The 22962-nt window shown below is 27.3% G+C and overlaps 1 protein-coding gene and 1 long non-coding RNA gene across 2 annotated transcripts in view; both read left to right on the top strand.

The window, feature by feature from the left end:
* LOC107444696 (protein kintoun-like) overlaps positions 1 to 11877 on the top strand; it is a gene marked incomplete in the record, with an annotated part of 36719 nt that extends 24842 nt beyond the window's left edge. The window contains 13 exon segments of the mRNA XM_071185209.1: positions 1108 to 1122; positions 1248 to 1271; positions 5295 to 5315; positions 5561 to 5578; positions 5802 to 5819; positions 6040 to 6057; positions 6278 to 6295; positions 6519 to 6536; positions 6760 to 6777; positions 7000 to 7017; positions 7110 to 7127; positions 9632 to 9661; positions 11846 to 11877. Coding sequence (XP_071041310.1) covers positions 1108 to 1122; positions 1248 to 1271; positions 5295 to 5315; positions 5561 to 5578; positions 5802 to 5819; positions 6040 to 6057; positions 6278 to 6295; positions 6519 to 6536; positions 6760 to 6777; positions 7000 to 7017; positions 7110 to 7127; positions 9632 to 9661; positions 11846 to 11877 — 266 coding nt within the window.
* A 5745-nt stretch (positions 11878 to 17622) lies between these two features.
* On the top strand, positions 17623 to 22457 carry LOC107444694 (uncharacterized). Its single transcript, XR_001584162.3, has 3 exons — positions 17623 to 17632; positions 18939 to 18953; positions 22322 to 22457. It is a non-coding gene; the product is annotated as an uncharacterized lncRNA (long non-coding RNA).
* Positions 22458 to 22962: the final 505 nt, after the last annotated feature.

Genomic DNA, 22962 nt, shown 5'->3' on the forward strand with positions numbered 1-22962 from the left:
TATTTTTATATATCTATATATATATATATATATATTATTGAAGCACTAAGCAGTTGCTTTATGTAGAAAATTACCTACGTACCAAAAAATAGGCATTCTAAAACTCTTTTGAAAGTAAGATACTCTATAGCAGGTATTTCACTTGAAAAGCTGCTCCCTAGTTTACCGGTTGAATATTAAAACCTAATTGTAATGGTTCCTGATTTTTCCTTTTTAATAGCTTTTGCTTAACCAGGCTGCAAATTTATAAATCAATGACTGAAAACGAAAAGGCCGTATATCAGTTTTTTAAATATAATTGAATTTTAAAAAAAATAAAGTCAATAAAGTGTCCATTAAAAATACCTATCAAATGGTGTTGTCAGGAATATAGGTTTTGAAAAGGAAGAATTGACTCATGCAGGAATAATAATAGTAATAAAAAGTTAAAAACTGATGGCATTATCACACAAATAAGTGGGGCAATTTTTTCAAACGATTTTTCTAGTAAATGACTCTCACTATGCGCAATCTTAAAACATTATTCTGCTTGGTTATAAGTTATGTTATTATTTAGGTTCTTAAACTTTTGCTGTAATTACAAAAGGAAAAAGATGTCATAAAATGAACGGAATTGTTGTTTTCCTAAGCACATACTTTTGCGCAGTATTCATTCCCTTGCCTTTTTTTATGCTATTGTAACCAAATTTTTTTGCCATATTAAGATCACTTAAAGTTGGAAGTATTTTTTTTTCGTTAATAAATTTCAAAACATCAAATGTTTTCTGAATTTATTAATTAAGTGTTGAAGAAAATCACTTAAACAGGTACTTGATTGTTATTCTGCTTTATCTACACTTCAGACCAGAACAGTTGTTTTTTTTCTAATAGTAATGAAATGCGCTTGTGGGAGCCTCGCATGATTAAAAAATTATCTATTTGAAACATTGCAGCAAAAATAAAGCGTTTGAACTCAGTAAAATTAATTGAATTTAATTTGAAATTTTATTTTTATTTAATTTGAAATTTTATTTTTATTTAATTTGAAAAATTCGTTTAATTTTTTTTAAATCTAACAATATTTTTTAAAATAATATAAACAATTTTTTGTTCTATTTCTTTCTTTAGGACAGTATCATCCAGGTATTATTCTTCTTCTAATTATATTGCCTGTTTTACCACTTTTAAGAATCTTTTTAATTGTATGGTGTAGAACAATTTTTAAATAAAAAAATAACGTAACATTTTTGCTGCAATTTTTGTTTTAGCAATGTTAAGAAGAATGATGGCTGGTATTATTTTTCTATTGTTATCACTATTTTCCTCTAATTATATTAAAAATATTATTAACATTTAGGAATAACGCATATTTTAACAGCATTGCATGTTATATTTTTAAAAAAATTATGAACATCGCATCTTTTGTTTAGGGCCATTTCATATGGGTATTATTCTTCATTTTTTACGCTCAATGCATTACATTATATTATTATCCAAAAGGATATGGTAAACTTTGCGCTATATAAACTAAAGTGAAGAGCAACGTTAATAAAATAGAAATCAAGAGCAGAAATCGACTTACTATAGATCTGATTCTCAAAAAATATCGGCCACAGTGTCTAAGCACTAAATGGCATTAGAAAAGTAAAGAGATTAACACGCACAAAGTGGTTATCAATCAGGACAGAGGGACAAGTTTGAACAAGATAAAAAAAAGAAAAGTGATAAGAAACAGGTGAGGGGGCAAATGTTCAAATTAAAATAGATTTTCATACATTGGGAGTTGATGAGATATTAGAATGATCAATAGCTAAATATTTTGAATTTTTCAAAATATGGAGTAATTCCAAGAAAATCAAGTTCAGTGGCTGAGGAGCAGCGTTGAATGATTTTAGCAGAGGAAAACTAAAGCCTATGTTTAACATCGTTTATAATCCTGATTTTTGACGTATTTTTCATGTTCTTAGAGTCGAAGATCGACTCAATTTGTCTGCTTAGTTAATTCTATATACCATAGACCACACTAACGAAAAATTTGATAAATATACCAGCTATTATTATCAGCAATAGGGTCTTGAAAGTTAGTGAGAATCAATTTATTTAAAGGGGAAAAATAATTTCAAACTCAGATGTAGTCAAAGTGTTTTCTTTTTTTGGAATTATTTTCGGAAAAAAGGGATAAAATAATCAACTTGTTAAGATTTGAATTTGATGGTTTGTTGAATTGAGCTATCAATTTTCTATGAATTGAAATAATATTAGAAGAAAATCGACTGTCAAAAGGGATAGCTTCAAAGTATAAATAAGACATTACAAATATAACTAATAGAACAAATTTCAAGTTCACGGAAAACAAGTATTCTCAAGTTTAATCTTTTGGTTAGAAAGATGTGATGAAAGATTATGCGAAGTCAGTAAAACCACAAAAGGCTTCCAGAAAACAGTAAAGAAGGGAATTCATGGCATTTACAATTAATAAACGCGTTTAAGAAAAGTAAACATTTGTTATTCTCATCTTCAAACTTGAATTGCATGAAAGTGTCTATAGAATTTATAATATTGAGAACATAATCAATGTCAGCATTGTAAAACAATTGTCAACGTATCGTATATAAAAAGGGTACTTCAAAAAAACGAAAGAGCGCCGAAACCAAGCGCCAAAAATTTGAAAAAAAAAGCGCAGACAACGTTTGATTTTACATTGGGTCTATACGTTTTAGGCCTAAATCTTAATGGTTCATGGGATTTACTTCAAATAAGCTAATTATTTAGAGCAGACGATATTTTAAGTTATGAAATCAAATACAAAGACGTACTTTTACTGAATAAACATACCCTTTTTTCAACCTATTCAGATATCTAACCCCTGAAACCTTTGTCTAGAACCTTCAGATATCTAGCCAAAATCTAAAAAAATATGGTCCCTATAGTTTTGTAAGGAGAGCGATCCAAAGTTTAGACCCCCTTGAAAACCTTTGAAGCGAACGAAAAATTTTTTTGCACACAACTATGAAATTCGTTTATTCAAAGATAATTCCATCCAAAAAGAATTAAATTTAGTAAATATTTATTACTTTTTATTATTTTATTTTATAATAGTCGAAACAGTTATATATTCTACGGCATAAAATTTTTTACATCATTTTAAGGTACCTAATTTTAAATGTCAAAATACTAAATTTTGAATTATGCGTGAAATCGGTTAAATAGTTATTGGGAGATCAGATTTTAAGAAAGTGATACATTTAAAAATTGATTTCTTGAAAACTATTCAACCGATTTCGTTCAAATTTTGTATTTTGCCTCGCAAAATTACATACTTTAAAATGATTGAAATAATTTTAAAGCTTTCCTTTCAAATTTTTTTCGACTAATAATGAAAACTAAACAAAAATGAAATAATAAAAAATAATAATAATTTACGGAAGTTTATGTTTTACGTGGAAATAGCTTTGGGCAAACGAATTTTACAGCTTTGTACGAATTTTTTCTTCATTTCACTTAAAAAGTGCTCGAGATATGGTGCAATACGTTAAAAGCGAAAACAACGTTAAGTTGTCCATACTTTAGATCACTCTTTTGGGGGACGGAAATCTGAACCCGTTGCGAAAAAACGTGTGAGGGTTAATTCAGAAAAAATACGCTTTTGAGTCTGATTTCGTTGCACTTTTGTCGTCAGCACTTTTTAATTAGCATGCTTGAGATAACTAAAAACTACCTTAATATTTAAAGTATATAAAAGGTGAGTTCAGACAAGCTTAGAGTAAGCCTAAGTTTCAAATGAAAAAAGGAAATTTTTAAAATATTCGAATGAAACTAAGTTTTGATAAGATAACTTAAGATTATGCAATGGAGAAATTCCTCTCCAATAATTTGTTTGCATTTCGATATTTTGTAGTTTTTATTTCAGCAACTCAAACTTCATGGCCTACTATAGGTTTGCCTGAACTAATGTTTTTTTTTATTTACTTTTAAATTAGTAATGGAGCTAATGAGAATTTAGACGAAAAGTTTTTACCGTGATATGGTGTCCCGTTAAAGGTTTTTTTACATTTCAAATGTGTTGGCGATGAGAATTAAAAACACTTTTATTAAAAAAAAAACTTCGCAATAAATCAATAAATCTACAAAGAATTTTTTAATTCTAAGTAAATGTATTAGACACGTATATAAAAAATCTCTAGACATAGACTATTTGCTGTTAGAGTACTAAGAACACTGAATGAAACGAAAAAAACTATTAAAAAATTAATTTATATTTATGGAAGGAAAAAATAAATTTAATAATAATTTGATTTGAAAATGTTATTAAGTAGGTTAGGTTCATATTTGAATGACAAATACTCATGCATTATTTTACATTAGGTACAAAGATAATAACCAGTTAATACTTACAAAAATAAATAGCAATGTGATCAATACAGAATTGTGGAGAGGATAACATATAATAAAGCAATTAATAATTTAAAGTATCTGAATAGCGCAAGAACATGATTATGGGCAAAATGTCTGAAATTGTGCTTGTTACAAATTTAAAATTTCTGTACTCTTAGCTTTCTGAAAATGTTTTTCTTTTGTGTGAATTCTAATTATTTACAATATTATCGCAGTTTTGTGCAAGTTGATGACAGTGGATGGACTAATAATTTTAAGTTTTTAAATGCGTTTATTCATAACCAGATTTTACCACAGTAAACGCCATATCTCAAATTGTTTTTAAAATAATTGTCCACAATATTTCGATTCATAATTTTTGCAATTTGAGTGTTTATGATTATATCACGCATGTTTTGAACTACAGACTAAGAGGAAAAGTAAAATTTCATCTTTATACATGTATTTTCGCAAAGGCAAGTGAGGGAACTTTTAAAAAAATAAATTTTTTTAGCTACATTGATCCCTAACTCAGTAGTATATGCACTTGCTGTTAAGATAATAGTTCATAGCAGGGTTGATAGCCTTCTAAATAAAATCCTCGAAGTAATTTTTGCTTAAGGAAATAGAAATGTTTTTACAGTGTTTAGTGCAAGTGTAAAAAATGTCCTTTTAAAAGATAAGAATTTTTTTCGGCAAATTTTGGAAGTTTTTATCAGATAATAAGACAAACAAACTAGTTTTTAAAAATTTTATATTAATATTAAAAAAAAACAGTGGTTGAAACCAGTCGAATACCTAAAGGTAATCATTTTCTATTAGGCTCTAATATTTATATATTTATATTTGCATTTTTGCACAAATGCTTTCGTAAATGAAATTATTGAGGAAATTTTTCTGCAGACATTGGAAGTAAATAATAATTTTTCATTCGAATTCAGCGCCGGGAAACACTAATCCGGGTAAGTTTTCTCTTTTTGATATTTTCTTTATGTGATTGCACTGGTTACCGGTTTTTTTTTACTTCAAGTATTTCATTTCTTTTTTTAATAACTCACTTAATTGCATTTTATTTTTATTATTCTTTAAAATTCTTAACTGCTAATAGTTATCTTATAAATGGAAAAGAAACCTTAATTAATGTTATTTTAAAAATATCTTAAAAGTTTCAAATAATTGTACATTAAATCTTTGCTTTATTCCTCAGAGGGAACTACAACTCCAAGTAAGTTTTTGTTCATGAAACCCTAATTACTGTTACTATAATTTACTTTAGACAAGTTAATTTTCCTCCTTTTTTATTTTAATACTTAGCTTGTATTATCTTTAAAATTCTTAACTTCAAACAGTTATCTTAAAAATTGAAAAGAAACCTTAATTAATGTTATTTTAAAAACACCATAAAAATTTTAAATAATTATATTTTAAATCTTTACTTTATTCCTCAGAGGAAACTACAACTCCAAGTAAGTTCTTGTTCGTGAAACCCTAAATACTTTTACTACAAATTTAGATAAGTTAATTTTCCTCCTTTTTTTATTTTAGTATTTAGCTTGTATTATCTTTAAAATGCTTAACTGCTGATAGTTATCCTTAAAATAGAAAAGAAACCTTAATTAATGTTATTTTAAAAACACCTTAAAAATTTTAAATAATGATATTTTAAATCTTTGCTTTATTCCTCAGAGGAAACTACAACTCCAAGTAAGTTTTTGTTCGTGAAAACCTAAATACTTTTACTACAAATTCAGATAAGTAAATTTTCCTCCTTTTTTTATTTTAGTATTTAGCTTGCATTATCTTTAAAATTCTTAACTGCTAATAGTTATCCTTAAAATAGAAAAGAAACCTTAATTAATGTTATTTTAAAAATATCATTAAAGCTTTAAATAATTGTATATTAAATCTTCGCTTTATTTCCCAGAGGAAACTACCACTCCAAGTAAGTTTTTGTTCATGAAACCCTAAATACTGTTACTACAATTTCCTTTAGACAACTTAATTTTCCTTCTTTTTTATTTTAATAGTTAGCTTGTGTTATCTTTAAAATTCTTAACTCCAAACAGTTATCTTAAAAATAGAAAAGAAATCTTAATTTATGTTATTTTGAAAATATCTTAAAAGTTTTAAATAACGATATTTTAAATCTTTGCTTTATTCCTCAGAGGAAACTACAACTCCAAGTAAGTCTTTGTTCATGAAACCCTAAATACTGTTACTACAATTTCCTTTAGACAACTTAATTTTCCTTCTTTTTTATTTTAATAGTTAGCTTGTGTTATCTTTAAAATTCTTAACTCCAAACAGTTATCTAAAAAATAGAAAAGAAATCTTAATTTATGTTATTTTGAAAATATCTTAAAAGTTTTAAATAGCGATATTTTAAATCTTTGCTTTATTCCTCAGAGGAAACAACAACTCCAAGTAAGTTTTTGTTCATGAAACCCTAAATACTGTTACTACAATTTACTTTAGACAACTTAATTTTCCATCTTTTTATTTCAATACTTAGCTTGCATTATCTTTAAAATTCTTAGCTCCAAACAGTTATCTTAAAAATAGAAAAGAAATCTTAATTTATGTTATTTTGAAAATATCTTAAAAGTTTTAAATAGCGGTTTTTTAAATCTTTGCTTTATTCGTCAGAGGAAACTACAACTCCAAGTAAGTTTTTGTTCATGAAACCCTAAATACTTTTACTACAACTTACTTTAGATAAGTTGTACAACTTACTTCACTTTCACTACTTACTTTAGAGGAAACTACAACCCCAGGTAAGTTTTGTTCATAAAACTCTAATTACTTTTACTTCTTACAATTTTTAATGACTAAGATCTATACCGATACACTGGTGAATAAAAATAATGTAGCTTAATTGAAATAAGAAACTAACTTTACTAACTTATTGTGTAACCTAGCAAGACTTCATATTTAAAAAAAAGTAAGCCTTTATGCGTCAGTCGGTGTTTGTCGCTTTTTTATAAATCAAGAACATTTTATACCAACGTCAAGAAATTTGGACAGAAGGTAAATTTAACAATTTTAACCCCTGTTCCTAAAAATTATTAAAAATTTCATTTAATCCATTCAGGTGTTCCTGATCAAATTCGTTTTCTTATAGGTTTAAAATTTGGGATTTGTAAAAATTAAGCGGCTAACGATTATGTTTTTTTTTAATTAATAGAACATGATGTTTCTCGCTAACAGCTGCATTTAATTAAACTTTAAATTTTTACACGCTTTTTAGCATCCAATTATTTTTATTTTTTTATGTTATGTAAGCTTAACATAAACGTGGATAAGCACGTGGTGGAATTGGTGCTTTAAAAGTTATCTGAAACCACACATTTATTTTGATAAGAGATGCGCTTTTGCAATACCATTCTGTTAAACTAAAATATTTAAAATTAACCATCGCTGAAATGAAAATAGTTATATATTTAATTAACAATGACAATTGAGTAAAATAGCTTGTTTGTTTCGAGAAATTCTAAAAATCCCTTTACTGTTACTGATACCAGCGATGTCTTATTAATTTTGAAAATAGGTACTACTAGGTAGTAATATGGTAAAATTTAATGCTTTAATAGCTACTTCAATATTCGATTAAAAGGAATTGTATTGAAAGTTTTTTAAGGACATAGTTTACCTTGATATTATTGGAATAAATTTTTGAAATGTTTAGTGTTTAATCAAAAATATAAGCAATCGGACAAATCATCAAATAATATTAAAAAAACAACACATTCTGTAATTTTTTTGTATTGATTGTATCGGTATATGTTTTTAAATTTTGCACACGATTTTTTAGTGACGATAAATGCAGGATTATTGATTATTTGCTTTATTTTACTCCATATAAAGAACAGTTATTTTGTTAGTTCAAATCATATTTGGGGCACTCCCCAGATTGCCTTATATATTCGCGATAGGGTTGAAGTCTAGAGTTCTGACTGGTCAATCCTATTGGCAGATATCTTCATACTTCATAAGATGAGCTCTACATGATCACGCCATCTAATATGAAATGAGGACCAACATCACCTTTGAAGTGTCTGAAAGGCTATCCATATGCTTCACCCTAGTCACAGTGTGTTTCAAATGCATGGATACTGTGTTCGAACTTCTAGCATGATGTTCATGTTAGAAGTTCGTGACACCATCCATGACAAAATAGTCGTTTTCTTAGAGTTGGATGATAGGTAGATATTATCAGGATCGATTCATGAAAAAGCATTAGCCCGATACATTTTACGTCTCCTTAAGTGTCTCAAAAATTTTGATAGTCAGAGCAGGAAAAAAGTAGGATAATTCAAAACACTTCTAGTTTTTTGTTTATATATTTATTTGAAAATGGCACTTTGAGATTTATGCTTGTTTCGTTAGTAGTACAGTTGGTACAGGTTTTTTTAACGGAAGTGAACGTGCGTCCACATAAAGTTACTTTTGTAGACGATATTTTGAAAAATAAAATTCTATACCATTGCATGATTCAATATCCAGATCTCAAGATCTCAGTCTTATCTTTTGGACACTCAGGAGAGGGCAACAGGAAATCTCAAATCAACTGCCACAACCACAAAGAACCTTGAATTAGCATTAAGTAACATCAATTGCTACAGAATTATCAAAAATGTATTCCTATCATGGAAACATGATAGTGTGACTACTGTATATCGTGGAAAATGTTCTGGGTGGAGAACTTCTCCCTATTAATCCATTTTTTCATTCGATTGCTCGATCAACCTTTTCACATCTTTCAACTTCGATGATCGCATGATCGCATGATCGCAGCTACGCATGATCACATGTGTGATAACTGTCAATTGGTAATTTAGTTAGTGATCTATCTAATCTAAATATATATATAATTTTTTTTATTTAAATTAGTCTATTGTTATCAGAGAAAATAATCAAACTTAAAAAATTTCCTTAATTTTGGACACCAGTAAATATTTACTGTAACATTAAAAATTTCAACTCTTTACGTCTGTATCATAAAATTTGCCCTATTGCTAGAGCACTCTTAATTTCTATATACTTTTAATCGCTCACTACATATTATTGTCAGGTCCATAGAATGAGTGAAGGCTACTAATATTTTAATACTAAACACATATAGTATTTATAAATAGTACGCACTTACTTTTCGAGATAACTTTTAAATATTGGCGGATATGACGACTAAATACAAAATTGCTTAATTGATGCTTTTACTGATGTATTAAATCATTCCTTTAAATTTTTAAGTTATAGTATTACTATTTTTGTTTTACAGAACCAACTACAACACCTAGTATGACACCGTGTAAGTAGATAGGTTATTGGACACATTTAGTTTTTTTTTAATTCCTTAAAGTTTCAAGTTTGTTATGTTGTAAAATTAATTTAAAAAATAAAATAAAGTTAAGGAACAAACAACACGTTTAAACTTTTTATTCTGAACCCAGCTCAAAATGCAGAATGTTAACAAAAATCGGTACTGCTCAAAATGCATGTTTAAAAAAATGGACACAGAGCAAAATGAGTGCTCACGAAAATTGACACAACTTTAAATGCATGTTTATGAAAATGAACATAGCAATTGATTCCTTATTTCAATTTCTATCTGCGTATTTTTCATATTTTAAACAATAAACAAATGAATGCGAATACATTCACTAAGTAATATCGTCCTTTTGTATAAATAACTTGAAATATATTATTAAATTTGTACTGGTAATTATTTTTTGTATTCATTAAATTTGTATCGATGTTAAATTTGTACTTGGTTTTTATTTTATTTAAAGACAGCAACAAAGTCAACATTTGTTTATAGAATGTTGCTACTGGACCTATATTTTACAATAGTGGCGGTAAATTTGTGTTGTTAGGGTTCATATTTCAAAAATTCACTTTTTTTTCAAGCGATTTCACCGTATTAAGAATTCTGAAACAGCCACAACTGTGATATATTTAGCCACTCCGACCCTAAAGCCTACACATTTGCCCCGTTTCCTCACTGGAGAACAGATTTTTTTGTTGCATTTATGCAAATATTTAATCTTGATTAATTGTTATGCGGAAATTTCAAATCTGAAATTAATTTTGCTCCTTAAACTACAGATATTTCATAAAGTATTTTTGTAGCCTATTTCTGACGAAATGTATATGTTTAAAAGAGTTGTATGTAACAGGGGGACGCAGACTCACATAACAACTTCTAACAAGACAAACTTCTAGGGGAGTTAAGGAATAAAATCGAGATTAAAATTGCATAATAACACAAGTCCGGAAATGTCATTGGGCGTGGCTGAGGGCACTTCTCCAATTACTACCAGATCAGAAGAACCCGAAAAAACACAGCATAATATTGCAGCACTTCTAGCTGCGTGTGACGACATTTCCCATCATGAATTCCCTTGTAGTTTTATTACCGATGCTATTTTCTAACTCCCGAATGAAAATATCACAACATTTACGTAACCTCCGGCTATATATAACGTTTTCAAACTTACTCATTTCGATAAAATGTAGATTAAATGTATCATTTGAAGAAAAGAAACAGAATGGAGAGGGAAACCAATTGCAAATTTAAAATTAGAGAAAGGAAAGTATCAATGATCTGTTAAAAAATCTCATCCAACAGAAAACAGAAAGAAATGCTTCCAAGTGTCATTTTTAGTGTTTGAAATAAGTAAGGAAAAGAAAGGTTGAACAGTGAAACGACGCATTTTTTATTGTGTTCATTTTCATTAACATGCATTTGAGCTGCGACTATTTTCGTAAACTAGCATTTTGAGCTGTTCTCATGTTTGCAAACACGCCTTTTGTGCTGTGACAATCTTTGTAAACACGCATTTTGATCTGTGTCTATTTTTTAAACACGCAATTTGAGTTGTGTATCTTTATTGATATGGATTTTGAGCTGTGTAAATATTTTTTTTTTGTCAATTATTATTAATAATATTAATTCCTGCAAAGTCTTTTGCTTATAATATTTTTGATTTGAAAACAATTTAGTTATGTAGGTAGCTTGTTACGTAGGTTCAAAAAATAATTACGTATGTAGTTGACAGGGAAATAGCGTCTCAATAGTCTTATCATTCGAAAATGCACAGTGTCCAAAACTTATAATATTTAAATAAGCAAAATTAAAAAAAAACACTTAACTTTTACTTGAATCCCTCTTAAAATTTGAAATAAAATAACTGACTGATAAAGTATGTTCTCTAATCTTACATCATAGTACAGATCAAATTTACAAATTACTTCAAAATTACAAATTGCATCTTTGAGAATCTGTTTTGAAAACTCCAGACGTTTGCTTGATAGTTTCAATAAAATTCTCTAGAAGCATTTGGTATAAGCGTATGCAATATACATTTAATTCTCTTAATTGTTATTTCAGTCATTTAAATTTTTTTATATATTTAGCTCTACGATGTTCTAATTGATATTGTTTAAAATCAGATGTATTACTGATTGTAATTGTGGAAAATATTTCTTACAGTTCCTTTTTTCTTTAAATTTGATGGTAAGTAACTTTAAAAAAATTTTTTTTCAAGGAAAACCATATTCATAGACTTATTAAGTGAAGTAGATTACGTTACTTTGTTTTTGGTCATTCAAAAAGAACATAATTCAAAAGGACACAAATGTGAAAAAAATAAACATCTAATCTCGATTCTTCAGTAATTTCCCGATAGTTTTCACAACCACTGATAAGCTCTTACTTGCAAGTGAAATTCCAGTTTTTCATCAATTTTATCATATTGCGCCATTAATATCCTTTTTCTGACCAGAAATGTAAAAGACATATGTAGATTGTCAGTGCTCAAGCCTGTATCACATAGTAATAGTTTTCAATAGTTTGGAAAATGTAATTCGAATTTTCCTATAGATTATCGGGTAACATTGCGAACAAAAAAAAATTTAATGATCAATGAGCTATGAAAAATCTTCTCTCTAATGTTTATTATATATCATGAATATAAATTGCATAGATATAAATTATATAAATACTATAAATAATATATAAAAAAAACTTAAACGCTATTAATATGGATTTTACTGATCTAAATAACTAAGGTACTGAAATTGTTGGCTGTGTTCAATGTATTTATCTACTTGTAAATATTTTCACTTAAATAAACTATCAATGAATATCCCTGAATACATTTCAAAGGCGATAGATTAACTATTTATTGCCCCCTAATCTATATTGCAGAAAATAGCTGAAGTTATTCCTGTTGTCAAAGTAATTCCAGTTGGCGGAAAATAATAGATTTTAGAAATAAGCAATGGATGACCTTAAGACTCGTGCTTTATTTTAGTATTTGGAAATCTTATTGGCAATTTTAAGATTATACCAAAAGTTACTGTAGATTTTGACGAGCAAAACGAAAGAAGTGTAAGAAACGTAAGCTTTATTTTAATAAATTTATAGGATCTTTTATATCAGTGTTAAAAGTCAACTGTAAATTATTATTTTGTTATAGCGTAGAAGAAATAAAATTCAAAATAAGAGTGAATATCATGATTTATTCTTGCTCAAAACATAATGACAGAAAAAGAGACAGTTTTCCGAATTCAAACATATTGTTTTTTGTTTTTTAGAATTTCTTCATGGTAAGTATATTTAAAACAATTTTATTTTGCAATGTACTTACAATTCGTTATTTAACTTAATTTGATAATATATATAAAATATAAAAGCAGGAGTGAGCAAGTTTTAGGTATAGTTCATGCCAGATATATAAATTAAAAGTACTAAGAATGCACGGTGTTACTTGCTCATAAGATACAACAATAGAAAATGGCAACATTTTTTTAAAATTTTTTTTAGAATTATCATATTGACTAATGAGCACACAAAGCAGAATAAAAGATTTTGCACTAAGAACTTAGTCAGCTTAATTTAAAATGCATGCTTCCGGCCAAAGATCCCCCATCAGGATTGACGATCATAGAAGTTGTTTTCAACTACTTGAAATAATATTTTATTCAAATTTTACCAGGTTTTAAGAGGCGACTAACTTCTAAAGATTTTATACAATTATAGTAATGAATATTTTTCAAGAATTGAGCTAAAAAAAAGTCACACAATTTTCGCATGATACATATAATAGAAATATATATGTTACGGTGAACCACCGAAATCTGGAGAACGACGGCATTTACCGATGAATGTCAACATTCACGTAGTCGCTTCGGTGAATGTCCGAAATATTTGTTATATCCAATTTTATATTAATCTATTCGTCATTATTATTATATTTATTTGATATATTTATATTTATTCTATATTTTAATACTTACTGACGACAGATTAGAAGAAACATCAGTGTAGGGTATACCGGGCAAATGTATACCGGGCATGGACACTTTACCTTAAAAAAACATCAGTGTAGGGTAAAAATACCGAATAAATGTAATTATGCCCACGAATAAACTCATATCAAATAGAATGTAATAAATATTTCGGACATTCACCAAAGCATGTCTGTGATTGTCGACATACACCGGTGAGGGTCCGAATGTGCAAGAATGTAATGAAATATTCGATCTTTCACCGACGTATTTGGTATTTGTCGACATTCACCGGAGAAAGTTAACAACCACCAATTTCGGTCTTTCGCCGTGACATATATACATAGTATATGCATACGAAGTCTTCGCATGATTCCATTATATCTTTTTTGAAGACTTAATACATATTTTTCTTTCTACAAAAAATTATATATGAGAGTGTCATAGCTTATATTTAGTACCCATTTATTAGCATTTAAATTATGTAATGGAGGGGAAGCATAAAGAGTAGTTGCTCCCATGTCGAGAGTTTTGGTTCCTAATATGTTAAAATAATTGTAAATAAAAATTTGATTATAGCCTAAATATTAATATGGTGTTCTGTTAATAACGTAGTTAACAGTTAAGGCAGATTTGATTGGCAGATGAAATTTGGAAATTTCAAAAAGTATTGTTTTCCTCAGACTCACATTCATCAGTAGTGAATCAGTAGTCAAGAATTATTCATTTTTCTTTTAGCCCAAACAAACACCTGCTACTATCTTATTATATATTTTTTTATTTATTTTGAATTATTGAATTTGAATTAATTAGAAATTGTTCTTAAGTAAGAATTGATATTTTATTATATTCAAATCAATTATGTGTCTTATATCGTCAAATGTGTTTCTTATATCATTTAATCTGCATTAAAAAATTTTAAAAATACTATTTTAATCTTATTTTTAAGCAATTTAAAAAAAATATATATTTAATCTTAGTTGAAGAACTATTTTGTGCATTGCAAATATTTTATTTCTGCAATAATAAAATAAACATTTCATATTTCATAGCGATGTATAATCTTGATTTGAATTCATATTCTTTTGAATATAGAATGCTCGTTAAATTAAAGGAATCATCCAAATAATATTTTTTTTTAAATTTACCAATAAACTATTTTTTTTAAAGATCTCAGAAAGGGTAAGTTTATTTATGTTGATAACTTAGTGATTGCAGTAAAGTTTTAAATATTTGAAAAAAGAATTGGAAAAAGTTATTATGATCTTATAACACTTATAACGCATTTTTATTAAATATATAGGAAATTTATATTGGTTTTTTAAGAATGGAAAATTTTATTATATTTGTGTATGATCATAAATATATTATCACAGTAAGGTACATTTGAAAAGCTTAGCACTGTAATAGTTCCTTCAAAAAACAACTATAATAACAAATGTGTCTGACAAATTTTTTAGTTCTTTTTCGTACCCACATAACTGAATTTCTCGCTAACATAGTTAGATAAAATACAGAGTTTTTTCTAAAAGTTTTCTTAAATGGACTTTCTTTTAAATATTAAAATATGTTATTAATTATTTCGTACATAAGTAGAAGCCACTTTCTATATGATGGTTAGAAATATCGCCCATCCCTGGACTGTGCTAAAAACAGGATGTTTGATTAATTAGCACTTTCTCCAATTGTATCTTAGTGGTTTGGATTTCACTCAAATGTAATGTCCCTGGCGGCTTCAGAGTAGGAAAAGTCTTAATGTCTCAGAACTGGGGATTCATTTAAAGAGTTTTACTTCCGTTATTTATCTGAGTCTTACATACTATACTTGTTTTACTTACTGTTAAATTGCTGAGTCTCCGGTGAATCTAGTTCTTTTCTTGTATGTATTTTACACGAGACTCCTGATAAGTAATTTACAGTAGATTCACAAGTAAAATTTTTGCAGTTAATGGTTTTTACAAAATGGTTAATATAATGGTTTTTATAAGAGAATTGTGGAGCTGAAAATTTTTTAAATGCGTTTAATAATGTAATGATGGAATGCTTTTACAAAAAAATGCACGATATGGTTAAATTAAATGTAAAAATCTTTTCTTACAATGCATACAGACATAAGAAAATAATGAATTGATTTCATAAAGAAAAGAAAATCATTAAATTTTAATAAATTTATACTTAAACAGCATTTCTTCTATACATTGTAAGTGATTCTGGAATATATTACGGTATAAATACTGCCACGCTTCCTAGAATCCCTTTTATTGTGAAATTTTATACCATAATTTTAAGAGTAATATTTATTTGATTAAGGTGAATCAGCTATTTTACATTAAATATTACTTTAAAAATTTCAGTTTTTAACTATATATTACTGTAAAAATTTAATCATTTTAATTCAATAAATGTTACCGTAAAAATTACGGTAAATTTGACTGAATGATTACGGTAAATTGGACTGAAAAATTACGGTAAATTGGTAAATTGGTAATGAATTTAAATTCCATTATAGTTGAAACTCTTAACTTTATTTATAAAGTTAGGAAATTTAATCAAATATTAATTGCTATAACTGTTAGTTATAAGACAAGACATATTTGTTAATTCAGCATAATTATATGATGTTTTAACTGATGCTTTTGGAAACAATACTACTAAATATTATATAGTGCGTATATTTTCTGGCAATAGATGTACGAAATCACAATTACTGTTCATTATCTATGGTATTATAAGATATTATATATTATATGATGTTGTATGTTATATAATGCTGCAGTTACTCTATTCTCAATTTCTCTATTATGGATATTGAAATGTTGAAGCACATTTATGCTTATATTTTATTTAGATTTTGATGTTGGTAAGAAAAACATGAATTTGAATATTTATATAGATTGATATGCACTTAATAAGGTGCATGAGTAAGTCAAATGGAATTAGATAGCAATTAAACAAACTAGCATATTGTTTTTCAAATTTCATTAACTATGAATTATAATTACAAATTCCAAAATCATTAATTAAAGGCTTTCGGAAATTAAAAAAAAAATTCAAGAATTTAAGTGCATAATTTTTAAAGGTATAGTTCACTTTATATACAGGCATACGCACTATATAAACTTACGAAAGAGAATTAGAAAAATTGTTGTTAGTATTTTATAGTTTTGATTTCATTTTATTGCTATAGTTTTTTTTTTAACAAAATATAAAGAAAAGTTAAATCTTATACTGTGTAGAATTGTAATTTAAAAAAACTTCTTTCATTATTTCAGAAAAGATATTTGAATATCAAGACTACAACAATATACAATTTTAAAGTTTTAAAATCTTTTATTTTGATTAAATATATTCTTACAATGACTTTCTTTGAATTAAAAGAATTTTCATTACAGTTTGTTCGAAACTCTCAAAATTAATTATGGAACCCTAAGTGTAGCTTCAACAGTGAATTTTACGATAGATAATCTTTTGAATTCTATGAATAAATAATAAAAAAAACGTGCAACTAACAGTGATCAAAAATAAAAATATGAAATCTAAGTTGAAACCAAAAGAAAACAGTTACTTACCTAGAAGAAAAAAATAATTAAAAAATTTAATTCGCTGAGAAAACAATTACGGAATCTTTTCATTACTTTTAAGATACAATATTTTTTTAAAGATTCAGATTTGAGAATTATAATACCGTTAAAACTTTACTGTGAATTTTTTTTTCTCGTTTTATTATTATCAAAACCTTTGAAAAATAATTTTAAAAATATAGCAACCTAATAACTCAACCTGTAATTGAATGTCAACAGACACTTATATCCTGAATGTTTTTAAAGTGCAATTTATGAAATAATATGTCGTAGTTTACGAACTGCAGCCAAGGTTTAGATATCAATAGCTATTATATTTTAAATTTGTTTTCAAATTACTGATACATAGATCATTAAAATAATTTGTTTAAATGTGCAATAATTTTATTTATTTTTAGACATTCTACGTAAGTAAATTCTAACAATGCAAAGTTTAAATAGTTATTTTGCTATGAAGTTGACAAATCTAAGAAAAAATATTAATTTCCGAATTAGTTGGTTTATAATACTTATTAATACATGAATGAATAAAAATGGCTCTTTGTCTCATAACAATTTGAATTAAATTATTTATATAATGAAGGATTTTATAAATCGAACACTTAAAAAAAATGGATAAAAAAACATATGAACATCAAGAATTAGAAAACTTTGATTCAAATATGTAAACGTAATGTGAGCTGCTTTTCCAGTTTAGAAGTATCATTTTTTGGAAGCATTATTTTAATTCTTTGGAATAATTTAAAACTACTTAAAACGATTTCCAACGTCTTGAGTTGTAAGTTTCATAAAATTTGTCAGTGGATAGACATTAATGAATAATTTTAATAGAATATATTGCGTATTAATTTATGCTGACAATAAATTTAATGTATTAATTCAAATAACAAAGTAAACGCAATTATTTTCTTTTATTTTTATTGAAAATTTTTTTATAACATTATATGTGTATAATTGAACTAATATGAAAAACTATATTTTCTTAAAAATAGATATTTTTTAAAATGCATTTATTTACTGAAAAGGTTTTAAAAATGCGTTTACGGAATTCTTTATCTTACAATATTCTTTTGTAATTTCAGTAGTAAAAAGAATTCGTGAAAGAAAAAAAAACATGCAAAACAAGATTAAAGCTATCAAATATAAGTTTGAAAAAATGATATATCGTAAAAATATAATTTTTTGCTATTTGTTGGTTATTATTTTAATAAAAACAAAGTTAGTTATAACAAACATTGTATATAAAAATCTGCATTAAAAAACAAATATAACAAAGCTATCTTCCGTAAATTTACTATTCTTAAAACAAAATGAAATATTTGCAAAGCAAGATATCTACGATTATGATTTTAGTAACACATGTAATTAATTGCAAGATACGCAAGGGAAATGTGTGACTCAAAAACTTCGATCGAAACAGTTTTAATTCTTCTTTCGCGTTATACGAAATCAAGTAACACTAAATCAAAATTATTTTGTGATTTTAAGATGTTTTATGAGATAAAAATAAATAATTTATACAAAAAATTCTACCAAACTATTCTTCGAATATTCCAAACTATTCTTCGATATTTCTCTTTCTTTTCGTATATTGGTTTAGCTTGGTATTTGGTTTTAAAGTGTATACTCACACACTATACAAGTTGAAGGAACCAACTAATTTATATTCAAAATTAGAATCATTCTAAAAAACAGTTACATTTTTTTAAATAGATGAAACAACTCCTGGTAAGTTATATTGTTCAGAAAATAGTTTGATATTTATGTAAGTAATTAGCTTTTTGTTATTCCACATTAATTGACTTAAAAAGGGAAATAAAAAGCCCTTTGCTCAAACCGTGCAACGACATAATTCATCAAAAACTAGGTAACAGATGAAGTGAAAAAAGTACACTATATTCCTTCATTAGTATGAGAAAATGAGGCACTTCCAGTTGAATGGAAACTTAACACAATCTGTCTCATGCACAAAAAAGAAGAAATTCGTACATGTTCCAATAGGAATTAATCTATTCTGTACGACATATAATGCATTTCAAAATATTTCGTTTGAGAGACTCTCTACTCATGTGGAAAACTCCTTTGGAGATTATCAATGCTGGTTCACAAAACGAAGATCTGAAACTTAACAAATAGTTAAATTCCAAATCTAGAAAAAAACCAAAGAATGTGGAATTGGAACACACCACCTCTTCGTATATTTCAAAACTGCTTATGAAAGCATAAATCGAAAACTAATAGAAGGTCTCTCGTTACACAAAGATAAACACCAGGGGAAATATATTTCGTTAATTTGTACAAATGTTTGCATTTACTGACGTTTTAGACAGGGTCTCTTCTTCTAATCTGAAACAGGCATTTTTAGACTTGGAGAGGAATGCTGGTAAAATGCATTTTACTAATCAAAATTAAATGCATGCTGTGAACCTAGAAAATAGACATCACTAATCCTCTGTAAATAGCTATGTATAAACTTGAAATCCTTACATAGCAAAAATAAGGCATTTATGACAAAAGTTATATTTACAACAATATCAAATCTGAAATACAGAAGAGAATCGTTACTGCTGATACAAACTTTTACGATAAAAGAAATATTTAAAATCAAACCTAGTGAAAAGGAAAACTAAACTATTAATTCATAAGTGTATTATTATACCCATACTCATCTACTCATCAGAAATACGGACAATGGCTCAATAGTAAAAAAACGCTCTTAAATGATTCGAGCGGTCAATACATTAGAGCTATTATTTACGGAACAAAAATGCATGGCACATACGCTCAAATCTACGTGCTTTCAACGAACCTGACATCATCAACACAAATATCCAAAAAAGTAAATGGGGCTGTCGTCTACGTTATTTGTATGAACAAACGTTATTAGTATGATCACAATAGATGTTTTGGCAGAAAGCCTACTGGTATGAGAGCTAAGGTTCGACCCAACATTAGATGGGTCCACCACCTAAATAGAAATATTTTCATTCTGTTAGTGAATAAGTAGAAGATCAAAGCCAATAAAAGACTGACCAGACAGAAAATTCTTGCGAAGTCTAGGGCCCTCCCTGGACAGTCATACCATCAAAGAAGAGAAAGAGAATACACTTTTGTGCAGGTTCAAAAATATGTTTTAAGAAAAAAATGAAATAAAAAATTTGTTATTAAAAGAAATTCAATCATGAGAACTTGATTAAGATAATTTTTGCACCAATTTGAATAACTTGTAGTAATTATAACTTTTAAGTCATAAAACGTATAATTTGGGTTGTAGTTAATTAATTCCTTTTCATTATCGCATTTCTGTTATGATCTGGAACACACCCAATTTAAATTCTACAATAATTTTCTGAGGTATCCGGAATATTACTTTGTTTAGAAACAAATAAGCAAAGCTGGAAACTAGAAAGTTTTCGTAAATAATCTAGTTACAGATTTTTTTTTAAATATGTTCTTATTATCAATATAAAATTTATGAATTTTTTTAATGAAGAAAGTATGCCAAGAGTTTTTAAAAAAGTATTTTCTATCAATAGTTAACGTTGTAGCGAATTTAAAAAAAAAATCTAATAAAAATATTATAACTACTTAGTTTAATAAGGCTCTTATATTAGGAAAATTGGCTCAGGTTATGAGATGAGCAATTTTTTACTAAGTTTTACAAGTAAAACAGTACTTATTGTTTAAATAAAACTTTTATTTATCCAAACTGTATATTTACATGCACTTTTTAACAGAATTTGGATAAATCATCCAATCAAATTCACGAAAGGAATTTCCATTTCTAGCCACCTTTGTAGTTGAATTTTTTTTTTTATAAATGGCGTTATTTGCAGGCACTATTTTGTTTAATTTTTAATTTTTCAGTTTGATTTATTCTCTCGTTTAGTTTAAGTTATTTGAAAGAGAAAATACTGTCTATATCTTGGCGAACAAAGAGCACGTATCCTTTGGCCAAGGTCTATATACTAGACTGCTGGTTTTCGAAAAAATAAATAGCAATTTTAAATATCGAATTGTAAATTTTTCTACCTTTTGTTAAGAAATCAAGGTGGCAAAAAAATTATATATACGGTTCTCTGCGTTAGAATAGTAAGATAGTAAGTTATCAATACTCACCAATTTTCAATGGTTATATTTTAATTTTAAAACCGTCGTTGAACAGCCGACCCAGTTGTGGCTTTACGACTACTAACCTTCAACTCCTTAGCCTTGAAGTTTGGAACTCAATTCAGAAGACAAGGGAATTCCTTGGTCAAGAATTATGAGAAATTTGAATTCGTGGAGGACTTTTTCATGGAACTAACCCTCATTTGCTTTACATGGAGAGGAAAGTCACGAAAACCTGCCTGTCACCTGACGATAAAGGGACTCTAACCCATTATCCGTCTACCACTGAGGATATTTTACGTCAGTACTGTGTTCGATGCAAGCCGGATGTGGAGTTCGTATCGACCAGCCATCGATGGGATTGGAACCCGGTTCACTTGATTGGAACGCGAATGCTATATCCTTTGATCCAACGCGGATCAAATATAGTTATAAAGCTCAACAAACGTTTGTGTCGTTAAATGAAAAAAGAAAACTACCAAACATTTTATTCTGTCTCCACTTAAACCAATCCAACTAAAATATTTGTATAGACGCTTGTAAGCAAGTTTAGTATTCTCTGCTGCAAATAGTAGGTATTTTGAAAATATCGCTTGAATGTTTTTCTATATTAGCGTCTCCAGCTGATGGAAAAATTTTAAACTAATTTTAGAAACTTGCTTATAGAATTAATTATCCGGAAACTATTAAAACCTATTTATACTAAATCTGTATTTATCCAAATCAGTAGGGTTGAAGCACTTAATTTATTGGTGAATACTTAAGTGAATACTTAGTTGGGTAACGCATTTTTTTATCTAACAAAATTTTGTTTCAAAATACGTTATGCTTGAAGGGATATATACATTAACTATAAAGGAAATATCGAATATATTTATAGATCAGACTAATGTTCTATTAGATATCATATCATTTCGTGTATTTATAATTTTCTGTAGCAATTCTTAGAGAAATAAATTGTAATACTTGAATTATTTTGCTTGCAGCCAAATGAGACGAAAAGGAAACACTTTGATGCATGTCATAAATGACGAATTAAATGAAGTAGAATAATGATTTTGATAAATTTGTGAAATGCTGATTGTATGGGCTGATAATAAAACTTATTAAATGATTGCATAACTGCTTCTTTTTTTGTTTTAATTTTTCTTGTTCTATAAATTTAAATACATCAAGATACAGTTTTAGAGAGCAAATACAATTTTTTTAAAAAATAATAAATGCGCAATGTTTATTTTAAAACAAGAGTAAAAGAAATGTTAGTAAAATTTTATTTATTAACTGTTTCTGATTCACCTGAATGTTTGATTTTTAAAAAAATAAAATTTGGTCAAATTCATCGCATTCAGTACATTGAACTTTTTAATTTTATTTTCCTTTGAATATTACACAGAATCTGCTGTTTAAGTTTTCATTTGAAAATTACGGTAAAATCCATTCAATTTGCAGCAAAGTTTGCGATTAGAAACACTTCTTTACCTTTACGGGTTATAAATCATTTACAAATGATATGGAGAAAAAAGAACGTGAATACAAAACCAAACGATTTTGTAACTATTCCAGCATGGTTTCAAAACTAGAGATTAGTCTCAAACTGGATCATGGTTAACTGGAGAATGAAGTAATG

The sequence above is a fragment of the Parasteatoda tepidariorum genome, chromosome 1 (assembly GCF_043381705.1).
Source record: "Parasteatoda tepidariorum isolate YZ-2023 chromosome 1, CAS_Ptep_4.0, whole genome shotgun sequence".
In the NCBI taxonomy this organism is placed as follows: Eukaryota; Metazoa; Arthropoda; class Arachnida; order Araneae; family Theridiidae; genus Parasteatoda; species Parasteatoda tepidariorum.